This window comes from Ipomoea triloba, chromosome 3 (genome assembly GCF_003576645.1).
Source record: "Ipomoea triloba cultivar NCNSP0323 chromosome 3, ASM357664v1".
NCBI lineage: Eukaryota > Viridiplantae > Streptophyta > Magnoliopsida > Solanales > Convolvulaceae > Ipomoea > Ipomoea triloba.
The window spans coordinates 14,535,599-14,558,089 of NC_044918.1; the positions used below are offsets into that span (position 1 = coordinate 14,535,599).

At 34.9% G+C, this 22,491-nt stretch overlaps 2 protein-coding genes across 2 annotated transcripts; one reads left to right on the forward strand and one right to left on the reverse strand.

Annotated features, from left to right (window-relative positions):
- Positions 1–712: 712 nt before the first annotated feature.
- On the forward strand, positions 713–5,655 carry LOC116013662 (cytosolic endo-beta-N-acetylglucosaminidase 1). The gene is made up of 11 exons (XM_031253544.1): positions 713–1,432; positions 1,786–1,923; positions 2,413–2,522; positions 2,621–2,732; positions 2,818–2,925; positions 3,064–3,176; positions 3,561–3,642; positions 3,820–3,900; positions 4,218–4,270; positions 4,499–4,634; positions 4,709–5,655. The coding sequence occupies exons 1-11, from the start codon at positions 941–943 to the stop codon at positions 5,426–5,428; spliced, it is 2,145 nt and encodes a 714-aa protein (XP_031109404.1). The 5' UTR covers positions 713–940; the 3' UTR covers positions 5,429–5,655.
- An 11,882-nt stretch (positions 5,656–17,537) lies between these two features.
- On the reverse strand, positions 17,538–18,806 carry LOC116014129 (LOB domain-containing protein 12-like). The gene is made up of 2 exons (XM_031254134.1): positions 18,606–18,806; positions 17,538–18,053 (listed from the first exon to the last, which is right to left on the reverse strand). Exons 1-2 carry the CDS (start codon positions 18,768–18,770, stop codon positions 17,616–17,618), a joined length of 603 nt encoding a protein of 200 aa, XP_031109994.1. The 5' UTR covers positions 18,771–18,806; the 3' UTR covers positions 17,538–17,615.
- Between the last annotated feature and the right edge of the window lie 3,685 nt (positions 18,807–22,491).

The window sequence follows — 22,491 nt, forward strand, 5'->3', positions numbered from 1 at the left end:
AGATATCCACCACTGCATTATGTTATCTAAAGATGTGTTCAAAAAAAATCTCTCGGTGTTTATCCCTCCAACTTTTACATCTCTCAATGATATTACATAAAGGTCCTTTCGCCATATTCATGTTCTTGATCCAATCTATGATCTTTTTAGAATCACTCTCAACAATCAACTTTCGCACTCCTTTGTTCCAAACTCACTCGATCCCCTTAAGGATAGCAAAGCTTTTGTGATTGCCACCATATTTGATCTAATCGTGCAACCAAAACCTCCACACCAACTACCATACGAGTCGCGTAAAACCCTGCGCAATGTTATTTTATTTTATTTACGTAATAGTAAGCATCGTGTTTTAATGACAGGATACTAAATTTGACCCTCCAAACTCTCACTCAACATAGTCCTCCCTGACTATGTCCCGACATTTCAACAGGAATACCAATAATATGACACTCAAACAAATATCTTAATTATACTTCAAAAACTAACTCAATAATGAAGATGTTGTTCAAACTTAAATATCACTTTACATTCTTTTAGAAGACTAATGTACCATGTCTTCAACATTAATCATATTCAAGCTTTCTAACAAAGAATTGACTTATTTTTTATTTATGATATTTTACTAGCTAAAGTAACAAATTAATATTTACTCTTGAGTTTATATAGACATTCAAATAATAATTACAAATTTCTCACGGATCATTCAAAAAAAAAAAAATCACTATTATCCGGATCTAATCCACGAGGGGAATCCTCGGGACAAACACACCGGCGTCAATGGCGGGTGACGAGTAATTTCCAATCCAAAAGTTCCTTTCCGTTTACTTAAAACTGTAAAGTCAGTTGTGTAATCTCAACGTTCACGTCAACGGTCAACTCCGTTCATGGATTCTCACGCAATGCTCTGTACAAATTTCTCAAATCCAGCGTTTATTATCCGATGCAATCCCCATTCCGAGCGTATATAAAACCCCGCCACCGCCGTACCCTAGCGCAGTTCAAATCTCGTCTCGATTCTCTCCTCCGTTTCGTCTCCGCATTCAATCCAATGGCCGATTCCAGCTCCTCCGCCGGCGAGGATCCGCCGTTCGATCCTTCAGTTCCGTCAATTCCGATCTCTTACCCGCTGAAAACTCTGGAGGAGCTCGAGTCCAGATCCTACTTCGACTCCTTCCACTTCCCGTTCAACAAGGCCTCCGTCAAGCTCCCCGCGGCTTCCGCCGGCCCGCTGCCGGAGCGGCCGAGGATTCTGGTTTGTCACGACTTGGAGGGAGGGTACCTCGATGATAAGTGGATACAGGGCGGGAGTAATCCCGATGCTTATGCTATATGGCATTGGTATTTGATGGATGTGTTCGTTTACTTCTCGCACAATTTGGTTACTCTGCCGCCTCCTTGCTGGACCAACACTGCTCACAAGCATGGCGTTAAGGTATTAATGCTCTGCTTCTCCCAAAATAGCTAAACACCTTTCTATCATCAATTAATACTATCATTTTATCAAAACCTAACACAATTAACTATCTACTACTAATAAATTTATCACTTAACCGCTCATTGTCAAACAAATTTTACTATATGTACTCTAAAATCTTACTGTTTCAAATTTACCTCATGATGTGACAGACATTGATTGACTATTTTTTTTTTCATGTGGACCTAAAAATGGAAGTAGAATGGAAGTACATATAGTATTTTCCTTGTTAAACACTGCTAATATTGAGCTCTTACTCTCAAGTTTGATTTTAATTTTATTTTATTTTTCAATTGTCTTTTTAAAATAAGGTACTTGGGACTTTTATCATGGAGTGGGATGAAGGGGTAATTCTTGCCGGCAAATTACTATCAACAAAGGACTCTGCTTTCATGTATGCCGAGCGACTAACTGAGCTTGCTGTTGCTTTAGGCTTTGATGGCTGGCTGGTATGCTTTGGGTGCCAAGTGAAATCCTTTCTTACCCTTTATTTATTTTGAATTCATTTAAAAATTATATTGTTGGGTGGTGGCTTGGAGAGCCAGTTTAGCATCCTATCATATTCGAGCTAGTTTAGCATCCTCCTATAAAATGTAGTTTCGTTACTAGTTATAACTTTTGGCGCAAGCGCTTGTTTCTGACATACATGATTTAGCAATGTTTTATATTCTGTTTGGATCAATGATCACATAATTATATAATGATCAAATTTTCATATGCCTACTTGTGTTTTCTGGTAGTTTTCCTCCATAAACCGGGATCGAGGAATGCAAAGCTTCATGATTAGAAACCATCTTTGGTTTTATAGAATTATCCTTAACGCAGTACTAAGATGTCTGTGAGAATTTATATGGAAGCACACTAAAGAATAGATAGCAAAAATTAAGTTGTCTTTCTGTAAATTGCTTTGTATGATTTATTCTGTGGTCTATTGCCAGATTAACATGGAAGTTAAGCTGGACGTTGGACAAATCCCTAACCTGATAGAATTTGTCAACCATTTAACCGAGACCATGCATTCCTCAGTCCCTGAATCTTTGGTTATATGGCAAGTGTCATGATGCTTAACCTTGTGATTATTTAAGTTGCCGTATTTTAGGGGAACCACTGTGCAATTATTGATTATACATTATCATTATGCTGCAGGTATGATAGTGTTACCACTGATGGTAGTCTTCTCTGGCAAGATCAATTAAATGAAAAAAATAAGCCTTTTTTTGATGTATGTGATGGCATATTCGTGAACTATACATGGAAGGTATTCTTTCACTGAGTTCCTTATAATCATGGTTAATTTATATTACCTCGGTCTCTTGCTTAATCTTTTCTCCTATACTTTCCAGGAAAGTTACCCTATGGAATCAGCTGCTGTTGCTGGTGAAAGAAAGTATGATGTCTACATGGGAATTGATGTTTTTGGAAGAAATACTTATGGTGGTGGACAATGGACTGTAGGTTTATATACTAATTACTCTGTACATATTTTGCTTTTATATTGCCTCTCAACAGTCAGTTGTAAATTCACAACATTGTTAAGGTCTGAGTTGAATGAACATAAAGCACTACTAACTCCTGTGAGATTTGTGCAGACAAATGCAGCTCTTGATGTGATTAAGAAGGATAATGTTTCGGCAGCCATATTTGCCCCTGCATGGGTGTATGAGACTAAGCAGCCACCTGATTTTCAGACTGCTCAAAATCGGTAGGACACTTTATTATTTTGGAATAGGTTCAACATGCTCCATTGTTTCCGTTTTAATTATTTCTCTTCTGCCTGAAATGCGATTATTCTTCTCTTAATTTGTCCCTTTTAATCTGGTTTAGTGAGGGGCAGCTCTGAGCCTGTAATATATGTCAGACTGTTATATTAAGTCCCATCTTACTCAGAGTTATAATTTGTTAATGAAAATTAGGTAAACAAAAGGTAGATCTGTCTTACATGTCTTGTTAAACTGAGCATTGTGTTTTTTGTCTGACTGGACTACATTATATGGAGTATATATCAAAGTATAGCACCAAATTTCTATCCTCATGGAAACTTATTGTAACTTTTTATTCTGAATTTCTCTATGCCATTTATTTGCAGTTGGTGGGGGCTTGTAGAGAAATCCTGGGGCATTTCACAGAAGTATCCCCAAGTGCTTCCATTTTACTCAAACTTTGATCAGGTATCGACTCTGAACATGGAGTATTTTATTTGATGCATTGCTTATCAAATTATGCTGCTATTTCCATTCATTTTTGTTGTTTGAGCGCCAAAACTGGATTTGATACAATATTCCTGAGTTGGGGTACCCATGAGCAAACTATTCTCAGAATAGATCTTTTTCATGTTTTGTCACTAGGGTCATGGTTACCATGTTTTTATTGATGGAGTGCAAATACTAGATGCTCCTTGGAACAACATTTCTTTACAAAGCTTCCAGGTACGCTCCTAATATCGATAGTTCCATCCATATGTTCTTTCTCCCTTTTATGCGACTTTCTGGTGTCCATTATGAACACTTCAAATTTTCCACATTTTGCAATTTCAGACTTTATATACAACCTATATTAACACCTCTATGTTCAACCCAATACTCCATCTTGATGATTCAGTTTATGTCAGCATGCTTCATAGTTTTGAATGTAGTGCTAATTCTCGTGACCCTATCATTACTATTCCATGCAATGCAGAGCTGTTTGTGTGTTTCTTTGTAACCTTATTGGATTTTCCTCACTGATATTATCGATTTCGTCTTAGCCATTCCTTGTTTCTGGAGAACCTACAACTGGCACAATTGAAGTTTTTGTTGAGTAAGTTTATTTGCTAAATTCCAGTTGCACCCTTCAGACATTTAAGTACACCGAACAATCTCACATCAAAACTTAATGCTTTTCCCAAGGCTTGTTCATAAATTATCCCATGGTTTTTTTTTTTTTTGAAAGAATTATCCCATGGTTTTAAAAACTTTTTCTGTTTAAAGTTCTGAATAGATTACTTGATTTTACACATGAGGCTTAACCTATCTTCGGATTTTGTAGTTTTAAGGAAGGATCTTATAGCGGTGGAGGGAACATCACATTTAGAGGAACTCTTGACAAAAGTGCTCATTTCAGAACAAGGTTATTCGAGGGAAAGCTTCTTTTGGGAGAGTCACCATTGAACTTCACATATTCTGTAAGCCAATTACATTTGTTGAATAAATCATTGGTGCTGAATTCTTTAGCAGCTCATTTTCCGAACTGATACAGGTAAAATCTAGCGGGGGCTCGCTAATAGGTCTTTCTCTTCTCTTCTCGTCTGCATCCAACGAGAAAAAGTCAGTATTGTTAGCATGTAGCGGTGATCCCTTGCACACATACGACCATTTAGCAAGTCACTTTGACAGCGTTATCATGCCTCACCAAGTCACAAAGCATGGAGCAAAACCAGGATGGGTTGTACAAGAAAGTTCTATAGCAATGGATGGATACACATTAACAGAAATTGGTGCCACGTGTTATAAGCTCAAGACTGAACCTACTGAGCCTGAACAGACAACATCCTCTTCTGGTTCATCGGACTACCATGCAGTGCTTGGGCACATTGCAGTCACAACTCCTGAAACAAACCCGATCTTACCACCCGCGAATTCATGGCTCATTGACAGCAAATATGTTGCATGGTCTTCAGGCCCAAGGAAACTCAGTATGATGCTTACATGGCAACTGAAAAATGGTAATGCTGATCTGTCCATGCAGTACAACATACATGTCCAGAAAGTAACCAAATCCTCAAATGAAGAACTCAACAATGGGGTTAAAGGAGCACAGTTTCTTGGAGCTGCAATGGTTGAGGCCTTTTATGTCTCTGATCTGGAGATTCCAGATGGAACATCCACTCTCAAATTCATCATCCAAGTCACCATTGATGGAATTTCCCAAAAGCTAGAAGATTCTCCATCTTATCAGCTGAAAGTTCAAGATTCATAATATAAGTATTCTGCATTTCAGTGTGTGTGTGTGTGATTTTTTATTTATGAATATAACATCTTTCCTGTCAATTTATGTATACCTAAAATAAAAACAAAAATAAATGTTTTTAGATTTCTATCCCTTTTCTAGGGTTTTAGGGATAGGGTAATAATTATTCCGATCAAATAATAATGTAGAACAATTATTTCATAATAATGAACTTCGTATCCAGTTCGTGCATGAAATAGCCTCTCAGTGAATATATGTATGGATCAAATGGTGCAATTCTATTCTAAAAAATCTTGATGGAATGGAGTAACTATAGTTAAGTTGGTCAAGTTGTTAATTTGGTAATCACAAGATTATAAGTTTGACTCTTAGCAGAAGTAGCTTATTGACCTTCTTAGTTTAAACCATTTAGCTATGGGCAACTTAGCATGGTTTACTTTCATGTGATCCTTCGCCAGCTAGAGTCACAGAACAAGATTTATCCAATGCAGATTCAAGATTTACTCCTTATTACATATATTCAAATAGTGACTGGGTTTCCTCATCATTTAAGAAATATATATATGAACGCACACAGACATAAAGTTTGTATACAGATGAACGCACACAGACATAATCCATAGAAACATGTGTATACAGATGAACGCACACAGACCTTGCTTTCTTTCTTTCTCGTTTACTTTTTTTTTTTTTTTTTTAATTTTTTTTTTCAATGAGATCATTTGACTAATATTAACATAGTTAAAGAATTTGTACAGGTTTGGACTCTAAAACTGAGTGGGGGTTAGTGGAAGGCCTCCATATAAAATTGACAATTCAGGAAAAAGTCGGTGTGGTTGTCAATTAATTAGAATTTATATACACAAACCAATTATAAAAGTACAAAAAAATTTTACAGTCTTAGATGCTAATAATCACTCTCCAAGGTGGTAAGACAGAAAATTGAAATGAGTGCTGAATGGACGCCAGTTAGTTTATGAATGAGAGATTGTTCTCGAAGATATAAAATTAAATATTGATAGTGATAGTGTAAAAATTTCACACATTTTTAGGGAATGACTCCTTATAAACACATTTTTTCACTTAAGATGTCGTTGCGTCACTATAATTAAACTACTTTATAATTTTTATAGACTAGAAATGTGTAATTTTAGAGTGAAGAATTTCGTCTATTTCACCGCAGAATTAATTAAAGAAAGTTTGCTAGAGGGGTGATGACTTCTGAGTTCTGAGATTTGAAAGGCCAATACAATGAATGCATCCTTCATTTGGAAGCATTGGCCTCGAGCCCTCCAAAAAATACTAAGAAAATAAGCTCCATATATATATATATATATATATATATATATATATAGGAGAAGGTTTAGGTGAAAACACCTTCCATTATAAAAAGTAAGGTCACATCCATACCATCCATCTTGAGAATGAAATTAAATGTTAAAATTTTATCATGATTAAATTTTTAATTTTGTAATAATAATTATAAAATAAGCTTTGTTTTTATAAATTTTTGATAAGTATAAAATTAACTTCGTGTTTTTTATAAAGACAATTGGTGCAAAATCATTTTAAAAAAAATAATTTATTGCCTCTACACTACATATGTTGTGCATTTTCATTTTTATTTAGTTATTAATGTTATGATTCATTAAATAGTAACAGAGTTACATGGTATATATAAGTGAAATTTTGTTCAACAAAAATATACAAAAGTGTAATTTTGTTAAATAAGAATGTAGCATATAACATTTTGGAATACAATATATGCCTTTATCAACAAACAAAAACTAATAACACAACTTAGATAGATACATATAATGCTTTTAAATTAAATTAAAAGTTGACAAATAAACAACTGCAATAATTGACATCAACTCTTATCTTTTCCTATATGTGTTTCATTTCATACATTTCTCATTTCCGTACAATCTATCTATATACATATATAAATTTAGCCAACCAAACAATTGTGATAAAAAAAAAAAAAAAAAAAAAAAAAAAAAAAAAAAAAAAAGCATAAGATATGATGGTAGGTATAAAAATATTCAATCAAAAGCCACGGCAAATAAGCCAATTAAGTATGTGAAACACATGAGAGGAGATTACATATCACACATAAGGAAGAGTCCAAGAAAGGAAAAAATCAATCTAATCAGCACTTTGTCTCTTAATTGGATCGGTCCGATGTGAATGAGGATTAGTCTGAATATGGTACGTACTTAAAGGTGCTTTCTACTGTTAGGATATGCTCAGGGCACCTCGTGGTCTAACAAAAAAAAAAAGAAAGGAAAAAGAAAACAAAAGAAAAAAGAGATGATTGTAACGAAAGGGAGAAGGGAGTGATGGAAATGTATATATACAACCAAACAAATGAAACATCGTTTTATAAATTTTGGTGGACACCAGGTTAGTGCCAGGCATTATACTAACTACAACTATGCTTGACTCTTATAGGATCAGTCGGTCCATCCTTTTCTTTTTTACCTCATCGGAAATAGTTTGAGATTTGTTCATGAATTATTCCCCCTTCAAAGAGGGATGACTCGAAAATCATACCGGATCAAACTATACCTACCTCTATTTATGCAGAGGATGATTGTTCTCTCGCGCATATATATAAGCGCGCTCAAGTGGAAAGAAATGACGAGAACGCTTCACAGCCGTTCACATGTCTAGATCAACGAATTAAATGTAATTTTTTTTAAAAAAATGATGCGGTGACATTTTCGTAAATAATTAAGTAACTATATAAAATACCTTAGATTTTAAGTTATCAACATATACACAACTCATTAACTTGAAATTTTTTTATTTTTTTATTTTTCACATGTGTCACAATATCTTTGAAATGGTCACTAATTGCATGCATACTTTGACACAATTCAATAATTATGTAAATAATTTATTTTTCTTTTGGATTGGTGTGATCATATCATGAACAATCATAAGATAACCATCAACTTTACAAAAGTTGATAGATCCNCTTTTCCTATATGTGTTTCATTTCATACATTTCTCATTTCCGTACAATCTATCTATATACATATATAAATTTAGCCAACCAAACAATTGTGAAAAAAAAAAAAAAAAAAAAAAACATAAGATATGATGGTAGGGTATAAAAATATTCAATCAAAAGCCACGGCAAATAAGCCAATTAAGTATGTGAAACACATGAGAGGAGATTACATATCACACATAAGGAAGAGTCCAAGAAAGGAAAAAATCAATCTAATCAGCACTTTGTCTCTTAATTGGATCGGTCCGATGTGAATGAGGATTAGTCTGAATATGGTACGTACTTAAAGGTGCTTTCTACTGTTAGGATATGCTCAGGGCACCTCGTGGTCTAACAAAAAAAAAAAGAAAGGAAAAAGAAAACAAAAGAAAAAAGAGATGATTGTAACGAAAGGGAGAAGGGAGTGATGGAAATGTATATATACAACCAAACAAATGAAACATCGTTTTATAAATTTTGGTGGACACCAGGTTAGTGCCAGGCATTATACTAACTACAACTATGCTTGACTCTTATAGGATCAGTCGGTCCATCCTTTTCTTTTTTACCTCATCGGAAATAGTTTGAGATTTGTTCATGAATTATTCCCCCTTCAAAGAGGGATGACTCGAAAATCATACCGGATCAAACTATACCTACCTCTATTTATGCAGAGGATGATTGTTCTCTCGCGCATATATATAAGCGCGCTCAAGTGGAAAGAAATGACGAGAACGCTTCACAGCCGTTCACATGTCTAGATCAACGAATTAAATGTAATTTTTTTTAAAAAAATGATGCGGTGACATTTTCGTAAATAATTAAGTAACTATATAAAATACCTTAGATTTTAAGTTATCAACATATACACAACTCATTAACTTGAAATTTTTTTATTTTTTTATTTTTCACATGTGTCACAATATCTTTGAAATGGTCACTAATTGCATGCATACTTTGACACAATTCAATAATTATGTAAATAATTTATTTTTCTTTTGGATTGGTGTGATCATATCATGAACAATCATAAGATAACCATCAACTTTACAAAAGTTGATAGATCCACCCCCCCCCCCAACACATCATCAAGTAATGAACTAGACAAACAAAAAGCAAGTTGCAATATTTGAAATAAAGATATCAACTATGAAAATATAGTTCAATAAAGTGCTGCTTGGCTTCAAGTCTATATATATAAGTTTGAAAGGTACTTTGTGTCACGGGCATAATTAAATAATTATTATTATTGTTCTTGGAAGATCCATGCTGCTAGCCATCCAGACCTTCTCCAGGAAATCATAGAAAATGACAAATTTATTATATAAAAACTGACCGTGGAAAATTTTAATTATGTAAAGTTTATATTCTAGAAGCTAAGTGTGAATTTATTGGGAGTTGTTATATATATATATATATATATATATATATATATATATATATATATATATATATATATATATATATATAGAGAGAGAGAAAAAGAGAGAGAGATTACTATAAAATTACCATAGTAATTACACGTTAAAATATGAATAATTTATTTTGTTCTTATAGTATTACATATTATAATGGTTCCTAATCAGGTGAGAACTAATGGACAAATCCAAACCACTGATCTAGTAAATCTAACGGTTCAAAATAAACCAAAGTTTGTAATATTTATGAAAAAGACCCCGCTCATTTTAAAAATTTGTAATATTTATGAAAATGACACGGCTCATTTTTTACTTGATTTCCCATCCATCAGATTCTGCAGATCAATGGTTTGGATTTGTCCACACGTTGTCACTTGGGATTGGTTCTCATTATGATTAGGATTCTATATATATAAATATATAAAAGTTATCATATCTATTGAGCTATTATTACTATAATAATTATTAGATTTTATATAGCAATAGCTTGGAAGGTAGTTTGGGCAGGGAATTTAAAAGTAGAATTTTGTTTTTATTAGTAGTANCGAGGCCTCAAACTTTCTAACGAGGTCGCAAAAATATGGAGCTTGTCATCATCAAGCCGTTACCCTAACTCTCTAACAAGGTCGCAAAAATATAGAGCTTGTCATCATCAAGCCGTTACCCCAACTCTCTAACAAGGTCGCAAAAACATGGAGTTTGTCATGATCAAGTCGCTGCCCTCAACTGCACAACATGTTACCAATTGTTAGGATCGTGCACTTAACATTATGCTAAAAACTATAGCTTCTAGCGAAAGCACAACTTTATTTCTTTATACATGAACGCCATGTTTTAATGATAGGATGTTGAGTTTGGCCTTTCAAACTACTGCCCAACAAAGCTCAAGGTAAGTAGTATCAAGACTAGACGTCTTGAAGGCGATACATTAATTTGTCTTTCTATGCACATAGATGAATAATGTCTTGAAATCATAATTATGACATAAAAATACTAAGTAAATGGCACATGGTACCATCTAAACTTTTGATCTCAACGTTAGTGAGGTAAAATTATACTTTAATTGTTCGGAAATCATTTAAACTTTTTAGAGATAATTAGAATTAAATAAAATCATTATTCATATATCGATGGATTAATTAATTAAATCTTACTTGATGAAAAAAACAAGATAACATTTGCAATTGATTGAATATCAAAATAGCCAATTAGGGATCGAAATCGACTGATATATGGTTATGATCGATTTGGAATCTAGTTGGTCAATTGACCATAATTATAATGAATGATAAAACAATGTTTCACGAAAATAAGACAGATTAAAACATTAAATCTTACAAAATATCTTTATATTACTATACAAAATAAATGGCTCATATATAAACTACAACCAAATTGAACAAATGCTTTGTCTTCTTCTTCTACTACTTTTTTTTTTTTTTAAATACATTGAAAATTTGGAATAAAAAATCAAACACTAAACGAAATCATACCTAGCAAAATGGTAAAAGTATTCAAATTAAGTTTTTGAAAAACTCACAAGTTAAGAAAACCATTTAATTTGTACACGTATTAACTTCTTGTATATAAATATATATATATATATATGCTTGGCCAATATTACTTTTGGTAGATTGGAAAACCTCCTATCCATACATCTAAAAAAAAAATCTTTTTGTAAGCATTTAATATAAGTTTGACCAAACAGTACACTATTAGACAAACCACCCCCACCCCCTCCCCCCAAAACAAGAGCTTTTAAATGCATCCGCACTTACCATTTAAAATCATTAAATATTGGGCGATAGCTTGAAGAGTTATGTCGAATATTCTGTAATTTAAATGACGTTAACAGCTACGCAAATATAAAAAAAATTAAAATTGTGTTTTCGATACTAAGTATAATTTTTCAGTAATGATATGTTCTTAATCTTGACAATTTATATCATAGCAACACTTTCGCTAACAGTTATATCTTTTGGCTTTGGCATAGTGTGGTGAGTGTGATCCTCAACAATTAATTAATTAATTAAAGGAAAACATCTGTTATGAAGTGATGAATTTGGACACTTTATGGGTGCCCCCACAATCCCCATAGGCCATGTGAATGAGTTCGTCATAGAGAATCGATGAATATCACGTTACTTGGATTATATTATCGTTATCCCATCCATCACATTCCTTAATCTCTTCTACTCTTCTTCTTCTTCTTCTTCTTCCCAATTTAATATACTTTTTAACGTACGAGCCCAGTCTGCATCTTACTTGTATACACTATACAATATATAGGGTTTATTTTTAATTTGGGTCGGATCAAAATGGATTCAGATTTTTTTAAGCGAGATAAAGAAATTGATATATTTTATACTGAAAATGAATAATGGGTGAATGAGAAATTAATTTTCAAAGCATACCAATTCGAGTTTAAAAAAATTAGAAATTGAAAGGCTTGGAAGAGGTTTTTGTCCCACATTGAAAAAGTATATGAGTTTTGCTCTAATATATATGGCCAAGTTCCAATTCGGTCAGGTCTTATCGTGCATGGTGTGTTTATGAACACTGTGTAGTGCGGCGTGTCTTAATGGTACGTTTTGGTGCATTTTGTAGTACATTGATGCATTTATTTGTTGTTGAACTCGATCTTCTAAGTTGTGGTCCATAGTAATAACGTGTGTGGTTAAGATTTTATGATGGAGTAAGTTTTCGATGTGTCTTGTCCGATGATTTAAAGTGCAAAGCATGCATGCATGCATGCTGCGGTTGTGTCGAAAACAAACAAGGCCGAAGCTGCCTTTGGCTTACCTTGTTTTAACGTTATATATAGGAGACGGAATTCTGAAAAGGAAATGTGGGATTGTATTTGTTTGAAAAAAACATTAAAAGATGCTTCCTAATTTTTCATATACTTTGTAATTATATTGTATGTACATCTTGACTGGATACTCCCCAGCTTGGCCTATGTGCTTTTGAGATCCCACTGCGAATTGCATTATATTCTCAGTTATTCATCAACCGCTTCTTAGGTAGAAAGACTAATATATATTAGCCCATGTTTAACTCTGCATAGCTGCTAGGGCTCGATCGTATCTCCTTGTTCATAATCAATCACCTGAGTTATGTTCGTGCGGACACATTAAATGCAAATTTTAATTAATATGATATATTATACCAATGAAAAAGTAAAGTTTAATTGTGTAACTTTTTGAAAATCCATTGTGTAACTTATTAATGAAATTACTTACCAGATATCCCCAAAAACTTAAATATTCTGACCCAATACGTAGATGAAGTAAGATTCTTGTAGCATTATTATTAATAGAGCAAATTGTCATTTTGGTCCACTGACTATAGGGGTCTTCTTAATTGCAGTCCACGACTTTCAAACGTGTTAATTGCATACCCTGACTATTTAATTTTTGTCAATTTTGGTCACTCCGGCCAAATTGCCGGTCAAATCTCACCGGAATTTCCTAAACCTCAAAATAACAAGGGTATTTTAGTCATTTCACACCCTATTTCATCTTCTCCGGCAAACTACCATTTTTCTCCGGCGAATAAACCGTCATCGCCGCCATCTCCGTCGCTGCCGCAACCAAAACCTGTCGTTTCACTGTCGCCGCTGTCACCAACTCCTACCACACGTTCTCCATTTATGGCTTTCGGTCAGCGCTCCCCTACCACACGTTCTCCATTTATGGCTTTCGGTCAGCGCTCCCCTGTCTCAGTTACACCGCCGCCAGCAATGTCTCCTCCTCCACCACTGGCAGCTTCACCGCGAATGCCCTATTCTCTGGCAGTTAAATAATCGCCGCCGCGTTCACTTCCTATTCTCCTTCACTGAGTTCACTTCCTATTCTCCAAAACCCAAAGTTCAAAGTCCCCCTCAACCTCTACCATTCAAGGATTATTATAATCCTCCACCCAAACTAACTTCTCCAGTGAGAGCTCCACCGCCATCCCCAAACGTTCTCCATTTATGGCTTTCGGTCAGCGCTCCCCTGTCTCAGTTACACCGCCGCCAGCAATGTCTCCTCCTCCACCACTGGCAGCTTCACCGCGAATGCCCTATTCTCTGGCAGTTAAATAATCGCCGCCGCGTTCACTTCCTATTCTCCTTCACTGAGTTCACTTCCTATTCTCCAAACGTTCTCCATTTATGGCTTTCGGTCAGCGCTCCCCTGTCTCAGTTACACCGCCGCCAGCAATGTCTCCTCCTCCACCACTGGCAGCTTCACCGCGAATGCCCTATTCTCTGGCAGTTAAATAATCGCCGCCGCGTTCACTTCCTATTCTCCTTCACTGAGTTCACTTCCTATTCTCCAATTGGAGAATAGGAAGTGAACTCAGTGAAGGAGAATAGGAAGTGAACGCGGCGGCGATTATTTAACTGCCAGAGAATAGGGCATTCGCGGTGAAGCTGCCAGTGGTGGAGGAGGAGACATTGCTGGCGGCGGTGTAACTGAGACAGGGGAGCGCTGACCGAAAGCCATAAATGGAGAACGTGTGGTAGGAGTTGGTGACAGCGGCGACAGTGAAACGACAGGTTTTGGTTGCGGCAGCGACGGAGATGGCGGCGATGACGGTTTATTCGCCGGAGAAAAATGGTAGTTTGCCGGAGAAGATGAAATAGGGTGTGAAATGACTAAAATACCCTTGTTATTTTGAGGTTTAGGAAATTCCGGTGAGATTTGACCGGCAATTTGGCCGGAGTGACCAAAATTGACAAAAATTAAATAGTCAGGGTATGCAATTAACACGTTTGAAAGTCGTGGACTGCAATTAAGAAGACCCCTATAGTCAGTGGACCAAAATGACAATTTGCTCTTATTAATATCCTCCCGAACTCGCGGTTACAACTTCAAACATAAGCAAAATATTATATTGTGTTATTCATTTTATATTTATTAAAATATAGATTATTTCTAATCAGCCAATAACCCATCTTAATCTGTGAACTGCGAACTTTTGAAGGATTGGACAGTAACTACTACATGATTGCACTGCTATGACTCCCGGACATACCTGGAGGACTTTGCAGTGCAATTGTATCTGGGCAATCTTGAAATAAGTGCAATGCAATCATATAATAAGTACAGTGCAATGCTTTACAAGTTCGCAGTTCCCAAGTTAAAGTTGCTTTTCGCCTCATTATAAATCTTAAAATATATATATATTATACAGAACTGAAACCATTGAGATTCGCATAGCATAGCTTAGGTAGCCTCATTGGGAAGAAGAAAAAAAAGCATTTAAAAAAAAAAATGGTTTTATATTATTTAAATTGCACCTCCCACATGTATGGTTGACTTAGCAACTAGCTTAATTATGCTTGCAGGATTTTTAAAAAAAGAAAAAAAAAAAAGAAAAAAAAAAAAAGGTCTTGACAGCATGCATGAATTGAAGAAATTGAAAAGGATAATTAAGCATTAATCACTAATTAAGTTCCATNATGGAACTTAATTAGTGATTAATGCTTAATTATCCTTTTCAATTTCTTCAATTCATGCATGCTGTCAAGACCTTTTTTTTTTTTTCTTTTTTTTTTTTCTTTTTTTAAAAATCCTGCAAGCATAATTAAGCTAGTTGCTAAGTCAACCATACATGTGGGAGGTGCAATTTAAATAATATAAAACCATTTTTTTTTTTAAATGCTTTTTTTTCTTCTTCCCAATGAGGCTACCTAAGCTATGCTATGCGAATCTCAATGGTTTCAGTTCTGTATAATATATATATATTTTAAGATTTATAATGAGGCGAAAAGCAACTTTAACTTGGGAACTGCGAACTTGTAAAGCATTGCACTGTACTTATTATATGATTGCATTGCACTTATTTCAAGATTGCCCAGATACAATTGCACTGCAAAGTCCTCCAGGTATGTCCGGGAGTCATAGCAGTGCAATCATGTAGTAGTTACTGTCCAATCCTTCAAAAGTTCGCAGTTCACAGATTAAGATGGGTTATTGGCTGATTAGAAATAATCTATATTTTAATAAATATAAAATGAATAACACAATATAATATTTTGCTTATGTTTGAAGTTGTAACCGCGAGTTCGGGAGGATATTAATAAGAGCAAATTGTCATTTTGGTCCACTGACTATAGGGGTCTTCTTAATTGCAGTCCACGACTTTCAAACGTGTTAATTGCATACCCTGACTATTTAATTTTTGTCAATTTTGGTCACTCCGGCCAAATTGCCGGTCAAATCTCACCGGAATTTCCTAAACCTCAAAATAACAAGGGTATTTTAGTCATTTCACACCCTATTTCATCTTCTCCGGCAAACTACCATTTTTCTCCGGCGAATAAACCGTCATCGCCGCCATCTCCGTCGCTGCCGCAACCAAAACCTGTCGTTTCACTGTCGCCGCTGTCACCAACTCCTACCACACGTTCTCCATTTATGGCTTTCGGTCAGCGCTCCCCTGTCTCAGTTACACCGCCGCCAGCAATGTCTCCTCCTCCACCACTGGCAGCTTCACCGCGAATGCCCTATTCTCTGGCAGTTAAATAATCGCCGCCGCGTTCACTTCCTATTCTCCTTCACTGAGTTCACTTCCTATTCTCCAAAACCCAAAGTTCAAAGTCCCCCTCAACCTCTACCATTCAAGGATTATTATAATCCTCCACCCAAACTAACTTCTCCAGTGAGAGCTCCACCGCCATCCCCAAAAACTTTTGAGAAAACACCTCAAATCATGCCCATGTCCCCTCTAAAACCTCAGAAAACACCTCAAATCATGCCCATGTCCCCTCTAAAACCTCCCAAACCGGCCCAAACAATGTCCGACTCGGATTCGGAACCAAAAATCCCGATTGATCATAAAATAATGGTGGTTCAAGAACCAAAAATCCCGATTGATCATAAAATAATGGTGGTTCAAGAATGCACGGGACGAAGCAGAGGGTACATTCGCGGAGAAGAAGAATAGGGTTTGAAATGACTAAAATGCCCTCGTATTTTAAGGTTTAGGAAATTCTGGTGATATTTGGCCGGTAATTTGGCCGGAGTGACCAAAATTGACAGAAATTGAATAGTCAGGGTATGCAATTAACACTTTTGAAAGTCGTGGACTGCAATTAAGAAGACCCCTATAGTCAGTGGACCAAAATGACAATTTGCTCTTATTAATATCCTCCCGAACTCGCGGTTACAACTTCAAACATAAGCAAAATATTATATTGTGTTATTCATTTTATATTTATTAAAATATAGATTATTTCTAATCAGCCAATAACCCATCTTAATCTGTGAACTGCGAACTTTTGAAGGATTGGACAGTAACTACTACATGATTGCACTGCTATGACTCCCGGACATACCTGGAGGACTTTGCAGTGCAATTGTATCTGGGCAATCTTGAAATAAGTGCAATGCAATCATATAATAAGTACAGTGCAATGCTTTACAAGTTCGCAGTTCCCAAGTTAAAGTTGCTTTTCGCCTCATTATAAATCTTAAAATATATATATATTATACAGAACTGAAACCATTGAGATTCGCATAGCATAGCTTAGGTAGCCTCATTGGGAAGAAGAAAAAAAAGCATTTAAAAAAAAAAATGGTTTTATATTATTTAAATTGCACCTCCCACATGTATGGTTGACTTAGCAACTAGCTTAATTATGCTTGCAGGATTTTTAAAAAAAGAAAAAAAAAAAAGAAAAAAAAAAAAAGGTCTTGACAGCATGCATGAATTGAAGAAATTGAAAAGGATAATTAAGCATTAATCACTAATTAAGTTCCATTAATATATATCTTAGATGGATATATAATCATAGCTGGGTTAATGAAGAAACCATGTCATCATGTTCAAAGAATGGTGCTCTCTTGAAAGATTCATGGAGAATTACAGTGTTATCGGAGGGGGTGAAGTTGTTGAAGCACTGATGATGATTGTTTTGCTGATGATGCAGAAACAAAGATTTCAGACGCCGCTCATCGTCGTCGTCGAGATCTGCCGCCGCATCTCGCAGTTGAATCTGCGGCGGCGGCACGGTGGCTGAAGAATCCTGCGGCGGCGGCGGCGGCTGCTGCATCTGGATGCACAGTATCTCCGCCTGCGCCACCGCCAGCTGCATTTGCAGCTGCGAAACCTGGTTCTGCAGGTAGGTTATGGCCCCCACGCAGCCGTACACCGGATCCCTCAGCCGCGCATTCGCCTCGTACACCAGGCTGCTCACCGCGTCCGCCCTGTGATCCGCCGGAATCTCCTGCCGGAAAATTCAACACAAACATTTTAGCCCTACTATCACATTCTCGGCCCACTTTTAGTTGAAACAGAATACATGATGCTCTGTGGTTGAGATGTGGGAGTCCCGAGGTCAGAAATTTCGCCTTTTATTGGCAAGAAAGCATGATGCTAGGGTAACTGAACAACCAGACCCCAACCTATTGGTAACTACAAGATTACAAGTTCGGCCTCTGTCAGAGCAGCCTATCGACTTCTTAATTTGAGCTTCGGGATCAGGAATTTCACTTTTTATTGGCAAGAATGCATGATATTGGGGGCAACTCAACCAGACCCCAACCAAATTGATCATATTGTTAACTTGATAACTACAAAATTACAAATTCTGAAACAGCCTATATATTTACTTTCCAGAGTAGGATCACAAGACAAGATTTATCTACTATATATTGGGTAATAATTGTAGGTTTCTTAGGTTACCCTAAAGAATGAATACATGATACTCGAAAATCCTCAAAATTTAAACATTCACGCTACTGTACTACTCGATAAAAAAAGAGACTATGTAACGTACCTGTAACATTTTACTAACGTTGCTAGCTCCGAACACCTTGTGAACGATGGCGAACTTGTGAGGGTCATCGGAGGGGAAATGAGGAGCAAAGATGCAATCCTTGGCGCAACGACGTCGTAGGAGCTTGCATGAAGCGCATGGGGAATTGGAAGCTCCGGCTGCCATTTTTAAGAAGCTCTGATCTATTAGGAAGAAGAAGTGTGCAGTGTTACAGGTACAGACTTGGTTGTGAAGGAATCGGATGGGTATATTTATAAGCCAAAGTATTTTATGCTATATTTTAATTTAGTGATAAAGGATTTTTTTTTTAATTTTTTGTGGGTATAATTTACTTATATATTATTAATTATAATATATTAATAACTAGAATGAAGCTACCTCTTTTGTAGTCATTTGGGCAGCTGAAGCTTAAGTGTGTATAAAATAGCAAATCAAATCAAAGTAAACCATTCTTGTCTTTTAGAAGAATTAATATAATAATAAACACATCACATTGTGTGTTATTACTTATTAGGTAATTTAATTTTTTTTTTACTAACATATATTTAACTAAATACTAATATGTCACGTTGGCATTTGAAAAAAAAAAAAAAGTTGTTGTCAATCTCACCGGCCGCCAGCCAAGTCTATTCAGTCATTTGTGGTGTAAATTTAGTCATTTAAGTTTTAGATTGCAAACTAGTATTTTACTCGTGCAACACACATAAATAACTATGAATAAAGTGATTAATTTGGTCCAAGCATTAATTTAATGAAACCCTAAACCAAATATGTTGCTTCAGCTTAAAACTTAGTTATGAATAAAGAAAAATGACATTTTTTGCATAAATTATAGAGAAATAACATTTTTGTTCCTTACTTATTTGTGAAGTAGTTTTTTAAATTAATTCTAATAAAAATCAAGGATGAAAACAATACAATCACTTTTGCATAAAATTGAATAACAAAAAATTGACGATAATATAATCACTTCTTTCTGGACAATTTTAACTAAATTTACTTTTGATGTAAGTATTTATTTATTGTAGGAGCTACATTAAATAAACTGTTTATAAAATGCAAATGACTCTAATTTAATTTGCACAACGGACCAAACAGAGAGACAAGAGACAAAAGCCCTAAATTATTTAATAAAAGACCTACTAGCAGATGACATAATTGTTTTATTTACATTTGTGGTCCATGCATTGCATAGTGTTCCTAGTCTACATTTTGACCATTTTTTATAGTTTAATTTCTTTATTATTATTATTAATGATAATAAGCAGTTCTAGTTTAGAGGGGAGTGGCTCAACGTGAATGTTTGTTAGACAACCATTCACATGAATGTATATATATTAATTAATTCACATATAAGTCAAAGGATTTGAAATGTTTTTATATTACATGATTTTGTGCAACTTTATTATTGTATTTGAATCTTGGTTAGTTTTGTTCTTATATTTTTATATCAAAAAATGCTAATGTTTACACACACTAATTGATGATACACTATAATCAGACACATTTTTTTTTGAATCCCAGCAACTTCTCCGAATAAAGTCTATAGCTTGTTGTTTTTCGCGTATAAATTTGTTTAATTCTTTTTTATTATTATTATTATTATTATTATTATTATTATTATTAAATGCAATAGAAAAACACTAGCAAGTACAAAAATTAAACCATGAAAATGCCACCCGGCCTAATCACATCCTCAAAAAAGCATACACCTAATCCATTGTAGACACTAGACAGACATCAAAATATTGGAACCATAAAACCTTAATTTGGTAAATGATTGTTAATTGGTAGCTGATTGATTTATCTTATAACTGGTAACTTGTTAACTGACCTCCTAAATATTAGGATGGTCACAAACCTATGCAGCAAGTCTTTGATTTACCAAAGTCCATAGTTGTTATCCAAGTATGTGTTTCGGGTGAAACTCGTTTTGTGACTCTAACAAACAAAGAAATACAATGAGACAAACCTGTTTAAATTGTTCATAACTGATCAACTCAAATTAAAAAAAAATCAATAAACAACTCAATATGGTACATGAATTTGAACATATTTTTTTGTTGTTTATATGTTATGGTGACGAGAAAAAGCAAGCTGCTGACTGGTTCATAACGTCTATTCTATGCACAAAATAAATCCAATCGTTTCTCTCGAGAAAAGATTTGTGTGTCTAACGTTAATGGTACGGTTAGACTAAAAATCGAGGTTTTGGCCGACAATAATTAAATAAAATGATAAGTTTAGTATCATTGTGTACTGTGTAGGGTCTTATCTTTTGATTATGGGCACCAAAATCTGTTGTATAGATATTCACTCATCATCAACTTCTTAAATGACATTTAATTTTGGGCGTACATATTAGTTGATTATATTTTTTTCTCCAATACCACATTGATATCCTTACTTCTGAAGTACAAGTTGAGACGACTAATTTAGTGGAGTTTCAATCGGGTCTTATTCATAGGAAAATTTCAGCTTTCTAAAGGTGTTATTGCATACAAAGTGTTTGAAGCTAATCCAGTTGAGTGTCGGTCGGATCCCATTCAAAGATAGCGTTCTCAAAGATGATTAGCATACTAATGTGGATTATTCAAACCTTTAACTACATGCTTAAAAGACCCAAATTAACCCCTATCACTTGATCAACATCTCTTGATCCCCACCTAAGAGGTTACTGAGTCACTGTAATTTACACATTCACAATCTTGTCGAACCGAGGTGTGAGGACTGGGGACGAGTGATTTCGCTTTCTGAGGATGAGTTGAATTAAATAATAATAATAATAATAATAATAATAATAATAATAATAATAATAATAGAAAATAGTCAAATAGGCCATTGATCTTTATACGAAAGTGTAATTAAAACATCGAACATCTAAAAAGTTAATATATACATTAACATATTACTTTCGTACATTAAAGCCCATCAACCACTAAATGACTTGTAAATGACCTTTAATAAGTAGTCACTAACTTTCTGACTACTAACCTCAGTGCTCCGATGACCAGCAATCGTTGTCGAGAAGGCGACCATTTGGTCGCCTTCTCCATAGAAGGAGACCATTTGGTCGCCTTCCAGTGGAGAAAGCGATGATGATCACCTTCTAGTGGAGAAACCAATGTCCTTCATCTTTTCCTATGAGGAAGACAATCATTTGATCGCCGGCGGTTGAATTAAATGCCGGCGACGACGATGGTCAATGGCGTTAATTTTGCCGGTAACCTTTTGGTTATCGGTAAACATCACTTATTCGATTCATTTTGACAAGTTCAAGTGTTTAATTACATTTTTTTTTGAAGTTTAAGTGCTTAATTGCACTTTCATATATTATTATTATTATTATTATTATTATTATTATTATTATAAAAGAACACATGCATATATATTAAAGGGGGATTGAAAATATACACTTCTTTGTGTTTAATTATTAGATAATGTAGATGAATAGTATATGGAGTACTATACTCCTATTCATGTCTTTTAATGTGAGTGGTACCCATAGTTTTCGGATAATATAAACGGTAAATTCTAGAATTATGAAAAGTACATGGTAAATGTCTAAAAATAAATTTCAAACTAAACAAGACCTTAATTTCTTAATGAAACAATTTGAAAGACATGCATGCATGCAACTATATAAAAATGTTTTTATATGGAAACTATCATTTAATGTGATGACACCTCTATTACCCTTTCAAATGAGTGATCGTAGGATCAAATACTAGTATAGAAAGATTGTGATGAAAATACTGATTGTGTAATTAAAAAAATCTAAATTAACTCTAACTCTTGTAGGGTCCATTCAAGTTAGTTGTACAATGATGAGATATTGAATGACATTAGGGTGGGGGTATAGTATGAAGCATTGTAAGTACTGAAG